Source organism: Carcharodon carcharias, chromosome 15, assembly GCF_017639515.1.
Source record: "Carcharodon carcharias isolate sCarCar2 chromosome 15, sCarCar2.pri, whole genome shotgun sequence".
NCBI classification, from domain to species: Eukaryota; Metazoa; Chordata; class Chondrichthyes; order Lamniformes; family Lamnidae; genus Carcharodon; species Carcharodon carcharias.
Window position 1 is genome coordinate 63,995,518 of NC_054481.1, and position 15,148 is coordinate 64,010,665.

Here is a 15,148-nt window from a genome sequence, read left to right on the forward strand (position 1 = left end):
GGATGCAGCAAAAGCTATGGGCTCTAACAACAGTTGGCTGTAACGCTCACGGCTTGTGCTGTAGAGCTAGCTGCACTGCGAGTCAAGCTATTCCAGTGCAGCTTCAACACTGGCATCGCCCTGACAATGTGAAAAATTGCCAGGTGTGTCCTGTCCACACAAATCAGGACAAATCTAATCTGGCCAATTGTTGCCCCGTTGGTCTACTTTCAGCCATGAAATGATGGAAGGTGCCGTTAACAATGTTATCAAGCATCTCTAACTGCTCACCAATTCTCAGTTTGGGTTTTGTAGGACCACTTGGCTCAAGACCTTATGACAGCCTTTGTCCAAATATGGACAAAAGTGCTGAACCTCAGAGAGTGACAGACATTGACATCAAGGCAACATTTGAGCTAGTTGGTATCAGTGAGCCCTAGCAAAATTGAAGTCAATGGGAAGCATGGAGAAAACTCCCCACTGGTTGGAATCCTACTTAGCATAAAGGAAGATGGTTGTGGTTGTTGGAGGTCAATCATTTCAACTCCAAAACAGTACCCTGACGAACTTCTGCATTAGCGTCCTAGACCCAACCATCTTCAGCTGCTTCATCAATGGCCTTTCCTCCATCATAAGGTCATAAGAGGGAATGTTCACTGATGATTACATATTGTTCAATACCGTTTGGGACTCCTCAGACAAGCAGTCCATGCCCACATGCAGCAAAACCTGGACAACATTCAGGCTTGAGCTGATAAGTGGCAAATAACATTCCTGCCAGACAAGTGCCTGGCAATGACTATCTCCAAGAGAGAATCTGACCATCTGCCCTTGACATTCAATGACGTTGCCATTGCTGAATTCCCTATCATCAACATCCTGGGAGGCGCCAGTGACCAGAAACTTGACTGAAATAGCCATATAAACACAGTGACTACAAGAGTAGGGTTCAAATCCTGCAGCAAGGAACTTGCCCCCTAAGTCCCCAAAGCCTTATCACCATCTGCAAGGCACAAGTCGGGAGTGTACTGGAATGCTGCCCACTTGCTGGATGAGTGCAATTCCAACAACACTCAAGCTGGGCATCATCCAGGACAAAGCCCACTTGATTGGCACCCCATCCACCATCTTAAATATCCACTCCCTCCACCATTGGCGCACAGTGGCAACATTGTGCACCAACTACAAGATGTACTGCAGAAACTTGCCAAGACACAGTTGATAGCCCCTTCCAAATCCGTGATCGCTACCACCTAGAAAGACAAGGGCAGCAGACATATAGGAATACCATCAGTGGCAAGTTTCCTTCCAGCCACACCATTATGACCTGGAACTCCCTTTCTAACAGAACTGTGGTTGTGCCTATACCAAGAAGGCGGCTCACCACTACCTTCTCAGAGGCAGGTAGGGATGGACAACAAATGCTGGGCTTGCTAGCAGTGCTCACATTCCAGGAACAAATAAAAAGTTGCAAATTGAGTTGTACTTGAAAAGAATTCTCTTTAACCTCTCTGCAGTATTATAGATTGAAAATAGTTGATGGAAATTTTGTCCCTTTCAGGTGTGCTGGAGGAAGCCGAGTTTTACAATATCACATCACTAATAAAGTTAGTGAAAGACAGGATAAGAGAGAGAGACACCAAAACATCACAGGTGAGTGGAAAGAGACCCAGCGCAAATATGTGAAATGATCTTGGATTAATGGATGGAAGCTGGGAGCAGGGAACTTTGAGTGTTGGAGAGAGAACTGCACTATTTCCAGTAATAAGGAAACTCGCTCACTTTCTGAATGGATCTTCGGAGTTCACTCTATGGCATTCCCTCTTATTATTGATCATGCAACCTCCTGCAGCTGCTTTGGAAAGCAGCACTTGCACGAAGACCATGAGAAAAGAGTAGGCCATTCAATCCTTTGAGCCTGTTCTGCTTTATGCCATTGTTGCCCAGTCTTGGGCAGCGTGAAGGAACAGGCCCCAAGTCTACCTCAGGCCGGAACAGGAATCAAACCCATGTTGGCGTTATCCTGAACCTCATGCTAGCCATCTAGCTAACTGAGTTAATTGGCCTCCATATCCCTTGATATTCTTAGCTACCAATTATCTACCCATCTCAGTCTTGAGAAGTTAATTTGTCACACCACCTGCTGATTTCCACTACCCTTTGTGTATAAAAGTGTTCCTGATTTCACATCTAAATGGCCTAGCTCTAATCATAAGGTTATGCCCCAAACCTCTGCAATCTCTGCCAGAAGAAATAATTTCTCTCTCTTTTCTATAGAATCCTTCAATTATTTTAAACATCTCTATTAAATAACTCCTCCAGCTTTTAAACTCAAGGGAGTACAAGCCTGTTTTAAGCAACACACCCTTATGATTTAACCCTTCATGCCCTGCTATCATTCTGGTGAACTTGTGCAGTATCCCTTCCAAGGCCAGTGTATACTTCCTGAGGTGCAGTGTCTAAAAGTGACAACAATGCTCCAAATGGGAGCCTGATAAAGGTCTATACAACTGAAATATCGCATTCTCCCCTTTGAGATAAAGGCAATCATTCTAATAGCATTTTTGATTGTAACTGTGCATTAGTTTTTAGTGATTTGTGTCCATGGAGACTGGCCCATTGACCTGTGACTCCTTCACAGCTCCTAGTCCCTCGTCATTATTACATGTTCTCAGCATCATTACATGCCCATATCTGTTTATACCAAGATCACTGGACTGATAAGTGGCGAGTAACATTCTCGCCACAGACGTCCCAGGCAATGAACATCTCCAACAAATAATCCAGCCAGCTCCCCTTGACGGCAATACCATTGCAAAATCCACCACCATCAACATCTTTGGTGGAGGGGAGAGGGCATAATTGACCATAAACTTAACTGGACTAACCATATAAATGCTGTGGCTACAAGAGCAGGTCAGAAGCTGCAAATTCTACAACAAGCAATTCTTCATCTGACTTCCTCAATGCCTGCCCACCATCTAAAAGGCACAAATCAGGAATGTGGTGGAATACTCGACACTTGCTCGGATGAATGCATCTCTAACAATAGTCAAGATGCTCAACACCAACCAGAACAAAGCAGTCTGCTTGAATGGCACCCATTCCACTACCTTAAACATTCAGTCCCTCCACCACCAGCGCACAATGGTGTAACATTATATCATCTACAAGATGAACTGCAACAACTCATTGAGGCTCCTTTAACAGTACCTTCCAAACCTGTGTCCTCTACCACCTAGAAGAACAAGGGAAGGTGACTCTTAAGTCACACACCATCCTAACTTGGAACTATGTCACTGCTCCTTTGGTGTTGCTGGTCAAAATCCTGGAACTCCCACCCTAACACTACTGTGAGTGTACCTACACCAGATGGACTGCAGCAGTTCAAGAAGGTAGCTCACCACCATTTTCAAGGGCAATTAAGGATGGGCAATAAATCCTAGCCTTGCCAGCAATGCTGACTTCCAACAAATAAATTTTAAAAATCAATGGCTTTGTGTGGATCTCTTGAACAGAAATCAGCAAGTAGCTGCCCATGTTTGTGTATAAAAGTGAAGTATAAATTGACCACGTAGAAAGACTTACAGTTATCCGTGGTCCATTGTGAGTTAGCTGATCAGAGTTGGAATGACAATCAATCTCTGAACCCATAGATTTAGAAGAGAAAAGTCTGCCTTGGATTTTTGTTCTTGATTACTATCCAGTGCTGGAAAAGTGCACTTGTAATGATGCTGGCAGTGGATACAGGATAGGCTCAGACTCTGTTGTGGTGTGCTTGCCGTGGGATCAAGTTGCTTGCTGGCACTCATTACTTCACCTTGAGGCTGAAGAATGGCCAGTTAGACAAGGTGCCCAATTCAGTAGAATCATAACATATGTGGGAGCACTAGGAGCATGGGAAGGTGAAGGGGAGCAGGAAACTGAAAATGTGGTGATAGAGAATTACATGGAGATCTGACACCCAATGCTTTTTTTTTCAAAAAAAAATTGTATTCCAGATTATAGCCACAGATAAAAGTACATGTTTTGTAGATAGAAGTTAAATGAGGTGCAAATCCTTGCCGGTTGCCAGAATATTTGTAGCACTTATCAGAGATAACTACTGCCAAGCAAATGCAAAGATTGCAGCAACAGTTAAGTATATTTGAAAAGTGCTGCAGTAAACGTTTTCAAAAATACAAGCTGTTGTCAGAGATCTGAAAGAAACTAGTGTGGTTCCATGTGCACAGATGGTATGAGTATTGATAACAGTATGATGCTTTTGTTATCAAAAGGAAGAGCAACTGAGAGGAGCTGCCAAGCCAGGCCTGCAGGTCAGTAATAGCTGTAGCTTCAACTCCGTGTTGCCTGCTTAAAAAAAAACACCCTTTAAAAGAGGTGTTGTGCAGCTGCCTGCATGGTTTAGTTTATACAGTAAGACCAAATCCCTTAGTTCAATCTCAATCAGTGCTGAGTTTGCTGATCTCAGTTGCAGCTATGTAAGGATTACTAGAATTGGCTTATATCCCTTTATTGGAGGCAGAGGAAAATCAGCCAGGATTTCCTGCTCCTTTTATCTATCCATAACCCCTGGTAGAAATGTATCGATGTGAGTAAGTGGGGGCAGGGTCAGGTTGAACTGTGACTAACGCACTAAAACTCATTGTTTAGTGTCACATGAATATTGACCATCGGGGAAGGTACCAAAGCATGGAGCTTCTTTTAGGAGATGGGCCTACGAGAAAATCTGATGTCCTTTAAGGTTTGATATTTTCTGTTAGGTAAAATATGATGAATTATTTGAGAGCGTTGAATAGGACCAGCTTGCATTGAAATACACAGTACAACTGATGTGGTAATTTTACTTTCATTTATACACATGCATGGGATGCATGCTTTCAATGAAAATATATACATAATCAACTTATTATCCCAGTTAATAATTTAAAAACTTTGAAGTGTAATTTATACTAAAGAATCTTTTCTTCACTTCAGCTGCACTTTAAGGTTCTATCCCAAGATTTACTATGATTTTGCCAGTACAATTTCCATCATTGGAATAATTCTCAAAGTTCAACAACTGTGATCCATTATTTTCTTTGATGGGTCTTTGAACTAGGAATTGATTTAATTCCTCTTGCCTTTTAACCCTCAGATTCCAATGAAACATGTCTATAGAGTATTGCAGTGCCAGGAAGAGGAGCTCACCCAGATGGTGTCTACAATGTCTGATGGCTGGAAGTTTGAACAGGTAAAAATGTTAAAACAGTCAGAAATGAAGATCTGTCCAGCATTAGATTATATGTATATAATGAATAATGTAAGAACTCCTCTTTCACTTTGGTGCACCACACCATGCCATTAGAAATGAGCATCTTATCCATTTGAAGGCAACCTTGATAGTTGGCTAAACCAAATACAGATTCATAGACATGTGATATTCCTGACCAAATTCCTGGTTCATCTTTATGGCTGCTCAATTAGCAGAGATGTGTGTAAAAAAAAAAATCTATGAATGTGGCTGATCAAAAAGTGTATGAGCATTTAGTGATGTAAACAAAGTCCAAATTCTCAAAGAATGCACTGTTGCTACAGGCTGTATAACACCTTCTAAACTTTTTCTCTGTGGACCTGGGGTTATGAATGGGTTTCCACTCAAGGGAACATTCTTTTCCTAAAAAAAAGTTTCCACATGCAACATTCCCATTGCAGTAATTAGAAGCATAACTGGGCACTGTATTTATAATTGTGGCATTGGCGATATTGTAACTCCATTTTTTCATTATTTCTTGATTTAAATCATTAGGTCTGCTATTTTAAATGCATCAGTTTGTACTGATGACAAATGTCCACACTGACCCCTGGAACACTGCCATTCATTATTAAGGATCACATTTATGTTGCTACATTACTGCAACATATCTTTTCTGGGGGTAAGGTTATATATTAGATTTATACATTAGTGCGTATAACCATAAGTTAGTACACTTTGTCAAAATTTTCCATTATAAATTTCCAGGCCTATATAATGGAACTGCAGTGCTACCACTGGCAGGAAGGTGTGATTACATGTCCAGTTTACACGGATAATTTCCATTATAAATATGGATTTAGGGTATTTATGATAAAAATAAGGTCAGAATGTTTAACTATAAATAAACAGGGACGATGCATCTCCGCAGGCTATTCTATTTATTACCTTGGTTAGCATCCTAGCTTGGCTTGAGTTTGGGCTCACTCGATAAATACAAATGAAGCCTTTCAGAAGCAGTTGCTGGATCTTGCTCAACAGCAGGAGCACTGGATGAGTCCTGGCTCAGTGTTCTCCTGCCCTCTAACCCAACTGAAGACTACACTTTGGTTTTGACTTGCATGTGTGACACCACAGGAAATCAATTAATATATTTAATATAGCTCTACAGTCTGCATCTGTCAGAGGTCCTGGAGCCAGTACATTTAGCATTTCTTTTGTATTTACAAAAAAGTAAGGCCTGCATTTGCATGGTGCCTGGTTCCATTTTCAAACACGTCAGCGTTTGATATGCAATGGTCACACATTACTTTGAAGGGACTGTTTTATCATTGGACTGATGAGTAAGAGATCTGCCACGTTTTCCTGAGAGGACTGTACATTCCCTGTCAGTTAAGTGTTTGGCTCTGTTTACATCATATTTCTCCGACCTGCCTACATGCACCAAAGTCAACTGTTTGACCCTCTTGATGTCCCAAGTCCAGTAATTTTCCCCTGGCAACTGCTGTTTCCTGCTTCCCAGCATCCCTTGCACAATTCAACCTTTTTGACTGGGTTGTATACCCAACATGTGGTGTTTTGGAAACTGTAGAATTGGCTTGAAAACTGCTGTTTCTCCTTCAAAAAAATATTGATTGGGCTAAATGGCTATTAAAGATTAAAATCAATATTTTTGTGCTGGAGAAGAAATCTTAAATGGCTTGGTTGGAAAACAGTAATTTTAGCGTTGGATTTTGTAAGGATTTTTAATTAAAATAGCTTTACATCTTTATCCCTTTTGTGAGAGTTGTGTATATTACAAAATTGTCATACTGCATATTCCAGAAAGTGGCCATGCTTGAACTGTGCCATTATTTTTTTCCTTCTGCCAAATGAAATCTAATCTTTTGAACAAAATTGAGTTAGGGACTCCATTACTTTTTTGTGGATTTCCCTCCCTTTTCTGAAGGGGATACCTATTAGGCTGGTTTTCACAGCTGTTGGGTTCACTTGGTTACCTGCTCTAGGTGACTATTCTTCACATATGAGCCGAGACAATGGTGTTCACAGGCTATTCAGCTCTCTAGGGCATTATAGGCAGACCCCCATCCCCATACCCTTTCTAACAGTGTCAGTGGGTAACTAATGGGAGTCTTGCTGATTTTTTTTTTCTCCCTCCCCCCTAATCCAAAGATGCCAAGGCTAATTGTAACTCCACAGCTACAGCCTTGACTGATGTGCTAATTTCATGCAAACCGGGAATTGAAACTGGAATATTTGGACCCAGGTCATTCTTCTCCTCTTCTTCAACCTGAGCTTGCAATCTCTCTAAGTAAATATAGATGGCATCATTGGCAGATCTCTTGAATACTTCTCTATAACCATACACTAGTACTTTGTGTAGGAGGAGACCTATAGGAGGTTCTTCTCAATCCCTCAGACAAAAAAAAGCCTGGTCTCAATTAGCCACCTCCATCCCATATATTGACTGGTGTCACTGAGTGGGTAATCACAGGGCACCTTTCACCATTCTGTGGCACACAAGATTCTAGGACCTTAATGGTAAGCAGGAGTTGTTTGCTGATCAATATGTCTGTTGCATATTTTGAATAACTGCCACTCTATCAGTATTGAAAACTATCATTAGTGAAAGTATATTTGAAATGTTATAACAATGATTTTTAAATGTGTTCAACTTACACTTTTTGGAAAATTGAAATGAAAGGACTCCTTTAGCATACCTAGTGTTACAAACTTTCTGCTCTGGTTGTTACAGCTGGTCAGTATAGGTTCCCCGTATGGCTATGGGCGGGATCATCAGTCAGAGTTTCTGCTGATTGTGTCGCGGGAAGTGAAGGGGGAGGAGACCAGTTTCCACAACAGCAGCAGCGAGGTCTGTCCCAGTAATACCCTCCACTCTCACTCTAAAAACGCACGGCCAGTTTCCCTGCTTGTTACCATTGCTTGCTTTATGTTACATCTTCCCATTCTTTGAAAGATCATTTTCATCTGTGCCTCAATTCTGTGGTGTGCTGATATTGTGTAACTATATATGTGTATGTGTGAATGTATATAATGTAATTTAGTGTACACACAACACGTTTTTCACAATTTTGTACACCAGCTGTTTGCACTGCTTAAAACATGTTTTTGTTTCTCTAATGTATTTTTTAACAGATTTTTTTAAAATGTAGACCTAAAATGCAAGCTATGAAATCAGATTCAAAAATGTTTCATGTGACCAGTACTTTTATTCAAATAATCCTGGTTTTGCACAGTATTTTGAAAACTGCAGCAGGCTTGGTTCAACATTTTACTATGCAGTCAACTCTCAGCTGTCTCTTACACGATGATTGCTTTCCCATTGGGTTACATCTATAAGGTTTTAAAAAAAATGATTGTTTTAAAACTATTTTGGAAAGCTTGTTGAGTTGCCCTCGAGCAGCAACACTGAAGCTCTGGCATATAAGCAGAAAACATCAAAACTCTCAGATTGGGCTGCATCTCTAACGAGAGTGGTATCAGGTTAATGTTTCCAGTGGATGGCCTTTTTCTCTCTTCACTGATGTTTTCCAACCAGCTGACCGTTTCCAGCATTTTATATTTATGTTTCAGTTCCAGCTTCTCCAATATTTTGCTCTTTTGGTTTAATGAAGCACTGATACTTGGAGTGCAGAGTGGATCTGATGGGGTAGAGAGCCTCTGTGTGCACAGGCTTGTTCCAAGGTATCCTCTGCATATTCAATACAAACATCAGGACTGCTGAGAACTTCCAAAAATTGTAACTGCTACTAATTTAGGTCTAATTTCAAAGTGGAATTTTGGACCCAACAGCAGAAAAATGTCCGGAGCGTTGCTGTTTTTTAGGACCTGCTGTCAGCTGATAGATCCAAGCTGCAACCTTCTCTATAGGATTGTGCTAGACCTTGACCCCCAGGGACAATAGAGACTAGAATTACTGGGTTCAATTCCTCGTCTCTGCTCTTTTATTTGATCTCAGCTGGGCAACATTTGGCCTCAGCACCCTGTAGAGGGGAAAATCAGGACAAGATCTTGCTCCTGATCAGTACAAGTACACCCTTTTGGAAGTGTGGTTGAGTGAGGACTGAATCAGTCACACCAGCTATGCTCCGGGGTTAAGCAATCTTGCTGGTCCCTTGTCCATTCACCTTGTGTGAGCCTACTTGATCTAGGTATCGGGACGTTGTCAGTATCTCCAAGAGAAGAGACAGAAAATTAGACATAAAGATCTGTAACTAACTTGACTTCCATTGACTTTAGGCATTGTTGCTATTCTATTGTCCTGAATATGATCATCTCAGGTTTCTCTTCATTTCCTTAAAACCTGAATTCAAGAACTTTTATAGGATAGCAGTTAGCTGGGGATAAGCCTTAAACCACAACATTTTCTTCATAGCTGGGTCATCACACACGCAACCAAATACAGGGCACAAAAGAAGCATTCTGGATGCAACTAATGCCACAGTACAGAGGGAGAGATGGTCAGGATAGTGTTACTTCTGTTTAAGTTGGCGCCTCCTGTTGTCCATATACCTGTTATCAAGTGTTGCTGTGTGAAATGTGGCTCAGATTCGCCGAGTGCAGGACTAAATAATAAGTTGATACTTTGTTCATTTAATTCATGGGGGTCAAGGGGAAATATAGTTCTCTTCTTGAAAGATGCTAGTCATCTTCCTCTGAAAATTATATCAGTTCTTGGAAGATAACATGGCTGCGCTTAGACCTTTTATTCCTATGTAGGGGTTAATAGGATGAAGTTTGCAAGATCAAAAGAAAGTAGAAAGGGAAGGAAAGATAAGTTGCTGCAGTGCCAATGTCAGAAACTATTTATGTATTTGATATGCGTACACCAAGCCAGAAATAATGTTTCCCAATTTATTCACACCATTGAAGAACATTTACTCGCTAAATATATCATGGCCTTGAGCTTAAAATCAAGCAGGATCAAGCTTTTAAAATGTTGGATGCTTGAAAGGCCAGCAATCATCACAATACACAAAGACTCAGCAAATATGTCTGGACAACTGAAGCCACTGCACAGGAGAAATGAAGTCCTAAATTTAGAGTTAGATAAGTTTTTACCCCAAGAAGATTGGAGTTTTATAATTCACTGCTGTAGGATCTATGACAGATGGCTTGCAAAGTTTGTAAAGTATAATTTAGCAGTGTCTCAAAGTCTAGACTAATGAGAAACCAGGGGTGCGATGAGGTTTCCAAATCCAAGGAGATCGTGATGTGCCTTTAAGTGATTTAACAGAGTTGCAAGTGGTGACTCATAATTAAAAGTTTACTGGATACCCAGCTTTGGCTGGACAACCTACCAGGGCAAAAATATTTTAACAAAAGCTCTGTTATTCTAATCGCCCCTTAAAATTCCCCACATTTCTATTTGGAAATCAGGTTTCAATGTGGACCAGGCTCAATTGTAATGACAAACCATGCTCCAGTAGTCTTCAGGCACTTCAGGGGAGATGGTGGTGTAGTAGTAATGTCACTGAACTAGAAATCCAGAGACCCAGGCGAAAGCTCCAGGGTTCAAATCTCACTTTGGCAATGGTGGAATTTAAATTCAGTTCATAAAAATATGGAATCGAATGCTTATAGCCTGTAATGGTGACCACGAAACTATCATCAATTGTTGTAAAAATCCATCTGATGCATTAATGTCCTTTAGGGAAGGAAATGTGCTGTCCTTAGGGTCTGATCAATGTGTGACTCCAGATCCATAGCAATGTGGTTGACTTTTAACTGCCGCTCAGTTCAAGGGCAATTAGGGATGAGCAACAAATGCTGGCCTTGTGAAACCCACATCCCATCAGAGAAAGTAGTGATTGAGTCAGAGTCCAGACGTGGCTGGTACAGAATGATTGGGACAGGAACCTGGGATTACTAGTACAGAGCGGAGATTGGGTCAGGGATCTGGGATTACTAGTACAAAACGGGGATTAGGCCAGGGACCTGGGATTGGGTCCGGGACCTGGGATTGGGTCCGGGACCTGGGATTACTGGTACAGAGCAGGGATTGGGCCAGGGACCTGGGATTACTGGTACTGAGCAGGGATTGGACCAGGATGCAAGTTGACTAGCACCTGTGAAACTATATTTGCAATAAAAGTAGTAGGATTGGTGATGGTGCAGTTGTTGAAAAGCTTTTTTGTGCATGAATGGTTCCTTTCATACTTCATTGTGAGCTGAATCTAAACCAATTGATCATGGTTCTGAACTTCTAGGAACACGTACCTGGAGAGAGAAAGTGGTTAAACAAAAAACACCATCATTTATGTAGTGCCTCAGAACTGGTAAAAGCTCATCGACCTGAAATGATGACTCTTTCCCTCTTTCCACAGATGCTACTTTACCTGAATATTTCCAATTTTTTTTTTAATTTCAGATTTACAGTATGCACATTTATAGAGATGTAGAGAAATTGTTATTTTGCAGCATTTGTGCTGTGGTGAAGTGTGGCGTTTGTAGTTGTTGAAGGGGTTGACAGTCAGCTGACAGCCATGTTATTATCTTCATGAAAATTACAGAACCAAACAGTTTAAGTTATTATTAAACTTGATGTTGTCCAGTCGGTCTGGCTTTCATATTGTTAAACAGTTCAAATTCTTCAATAAGAACACAGCAGTGGAGGGAAACTGTTGGACATGCAATGGACAATCATATAATTTTTTTCTTTAAAATGATCAGCTTTGTCTTATGTTGGTCATGTCTGTTTCTGTGAATCACAAGTCCCACCATATTCTCAGCCGTGGCTAATCATCAAGACTTCAGCTTTATCCCAGCCTTTCTTGTCCAGCCCTCACCCATCAGTAGTTGCTTTTTCCTAAGTTTATTGTGTTAGTTTTGATAACACATTTTTCATGCAGTCTTCCTAAGTTGTAGTTGATTCTTCTCCAGGCTTGTTCATGTTTATTCCAGCAATCTGTTCTCAAGATTATCCCTGACACCAAACTGGGGAGGATAGTCAATACTAAGGAAGACTACAACAAAAAATGCAGGAGGATATTAATAAACTTGCACATGTGTAAATGATTGGTAAATGAAGCTCAACACAATTAAAGTGAGGTAGTACGTTTTGGTAGAAAGCATGGGGAGGTCACTTATTACTTGGAAGGTGTAAGTCTAGGTGGGGTAGAGGAACAAACAGATCTCGGAATACAAATATGCCAATCACTAATAGTTGCACTACTGGTTATCAAGGTCATTTTAAAAGAAAAGCAGCCCAAGAACTTGGTTTTACTTCCAGAGAGATGGAATTGAAAAGTAGGGAAGTTATGCTAAATCCATGTTAAACATTGGTTAGACCTCTAGAGGGTTACACTGAGGTTTCGATGAAAGATGTGAGAAAGGTCAAGTGGAGCATACACGTCAGCATGGACTAGTTGAGTTAAATGACCTATTTCTGTTCTGTAAATCCTATATAACTCTATGTAAAATCTGTAGTTTTGAAATTTGCCTGTCTTGGTCTTTAGTCTGATTTGTCCTTGGTGCCCTGAAGAAGCATCTCCATGTTTGTAGTGCCAACTTCGACAGTGCTTCTGAGATCAGATATCGGGTATAAAAATTCCTTGGGATGTTTTCCTATGTTGAAAATCTATATAAATGCAGGTTGTCTTAAACATTTTGAATAGCAACAAACTTAAGTCCACTAATTCAGTCAGAGAGGGAATGGGTGGCCACCAGTCAGAAGGAGGGAGGCAGGCAGGTAGTCAGGAAAGCCCCAGGGTGCAACTCACTCAAAAAACGTTTTTCTGTGTTGGAATACTGAGGGTGACGAATCCTCTGGACAGTACAGCCAGAACCAAGTTCACGGCACTGTGGGTGGCTCAGTTGCATAACATAGGAGGAGTAAGAGTGCAAGAACAATGGTGGTAGGAGACTCAATAGTGAGGGGTGCAGACAGGCGCTTCTGCAGCCGTAGATGTGACTCCATGGTGTGGATGGTGTGTTGCCTCCCTGGTGTCAAGGTCAAGGATGTCACAGAACGGCTGCAGGAATTTTGAAAGAGGATTGTGAACAGTCAGAGGTCATGGTTCACATTGGTAACACCGTTATAGGAATTGAGAGTGTTGATTAACACATGGAAATATGATATTGTTGCTATCACAGAAACATGGTTGAGGGAAGGGCAGGACTGACAGCCCAATATTCCAAGGTATAGAATCTTCCGGCAAGGGGGCAGAATGTAAAAGAGGAGGTGGCGTTGCGCTATTGATCAAGAAGTCAATTATTGCGGTAAAGAGGGATGGTTTCTTCGAAGGTTCCTCAATTGAGGCCATAAGGGTAGAACTTAAAAACAAAATGGGGGCAATCACTGGCCTCAACAGTCAACGGGAGATAGAGGAGCAGATATGTAGGCAAATCTCAGAAGTGGAAAAATAATAGAGTAATAATAGTAAGGGATTTCAACTTCCTCAATATTAACTGGGATAGTCTTAGTATGAAAGGCTTAGAGGGGGCGGAATTCTTAAAATGCATCCAGGAGAGTTTTTTGAGCCAGCACGTAGAAAGCCCTACAAGAGAAGGGGCAGTACTGGACCTAATCTTAGGGAATGAAGCCGGGCAAGTGGTAGACGTGTCAGTGGGGGAGCATTTCGGGGATAGTGACCATAACTGTAAGATTTAAGGTAGTTATGGAAAAAGACAATGATGGACTGGAAATAAAGTTCCTGAACTGGGGGAAGGCCAATTTCAATATGATAAGACAGGATCTGGCCAAAGTGGACTGGGAGCAGCTACTTGTAGGAACATCTACATCAGACCAGTGGGAGTCAATCAAAAAGGAAATAGTGAGAGTTCAGGGTCAACCTGTTCCCTTAAAGGTGAAGGGGAGGACCAACAAGTCCAGGGAACCCTGGATGAAAAGGGATTTAGAGGATTGGATAAGGAAAAAATAGGCTTATGGCAGATACAGAAGGGCTGAAAACAGCGGAAGCCCTAGAGGACTATAGAAAGTGTAGGGGGCTACTTAAAGCTAATTAGGAGAGCGAAGAGGGGGCATGAATAAACACTGGCGGGCAAGATAAAGGAAAATCCCAAGGCATTTTATAAATATAAGGGCAAGAGGATAACCAGGGAAAGAGTAGGGCCCATTAAGGATCAAAGTGGCAATCTGTGTGTGGAGCTGGAGGACATGGGTGAGGTTTTAAATGATTACTTTTCATCTGTGTTCAGGAAGGACGATGTGGGTTTGGAAATCAGGGAGAGGGGACTCTAATATACTTGAACAAATTAACATTGAAAGAGGAGGTATTAGCGGCTTTAGCGGGCTTAAAAGTGGATAAATCCCCAGGCCCAGATTAAATGTACCCCAGGTTGCTTTGTGAGGCAAGGGAGGAGATTGCAAGGGCTCTGACACTAATTTTCAAATCCTCTCTGGCCACAGGAGAGGTGCCAGAGGACTGGAGGACAGCGAATGTGGTACCATTATTCAAGAAGGGTAGTAGGGATAAACCAGGTAATTACAGGCTGGTGAGTTGAACATGAGTGACAGGGAAACGATTGGAAAATATTCTGAGGGACAGGATTAATCTCCACTTGGAGAGGCAGGGATTAATCAGGGATAGTCAGCATGGCTTTGTCAGAGGGAGATCATGTCTAACAAATTTGACTGAATTTTTCGAGGAGTTGATGAGTTGTGTAGATGAGGGTAGTGCAGATGATGTAGTCTACATGGACTTCAGTAAGGCTTTGACAAGGTCCCACATGGGAGAATGATCAAGAAGCTAAGAGCCCATGGGATCCAGGGCAATTTGGCAATTTCTAGCCAAAATTGGCTTAGTGGCAGAAGGTGATGGTCGAAGGTTATTTTTGTGCTTGGAAGCCTGTGAGAGTGGTGTACCATAGAGATCGGTGCTGGGCCTTTGTTGTTTGTAGTGTACATTAATGATTTAGATGTGAATATAGGATGATCAGAAAGTTCCAAGATGA

The 15,148-nt window shown here is 41.5% G+C and overlaps 1 protein-coding gene across 2 annotated transcripts in view; it reads left to right on the top strand.

Moving 5' to 3' along the window:
- The window catches only part of LOC121288160 (BTB/POZ domain-containing protein KCTD5-like), an 85,643-nt gene that overhangs the window by 53,545 nt on the left and 16,950 nt on the right, over window positions 1-15,148 (top strand). The window contains exons 3-5 of one of the 2 annotated variants that reach the window (XM_041206562.1): window positions 1,541-1,632; window positions 5,117-5,212; window positions 7,968-8,084. In XM_041206562.1, the coding sequence (XP_041062496.1) occupies window positions 1,541-1,632; window positions 5,117-5,212; window positions 7,968-8,084 (305 nt within the window). The remainder of the gene's footprint in view (window positions 1-1,540; window positions 1,633-5,116; window positions 5,213-7,967; window positions 8,085-15,148) is intronic. The other variant, XM_041206563.1, reaches the window with a different exon arrangement.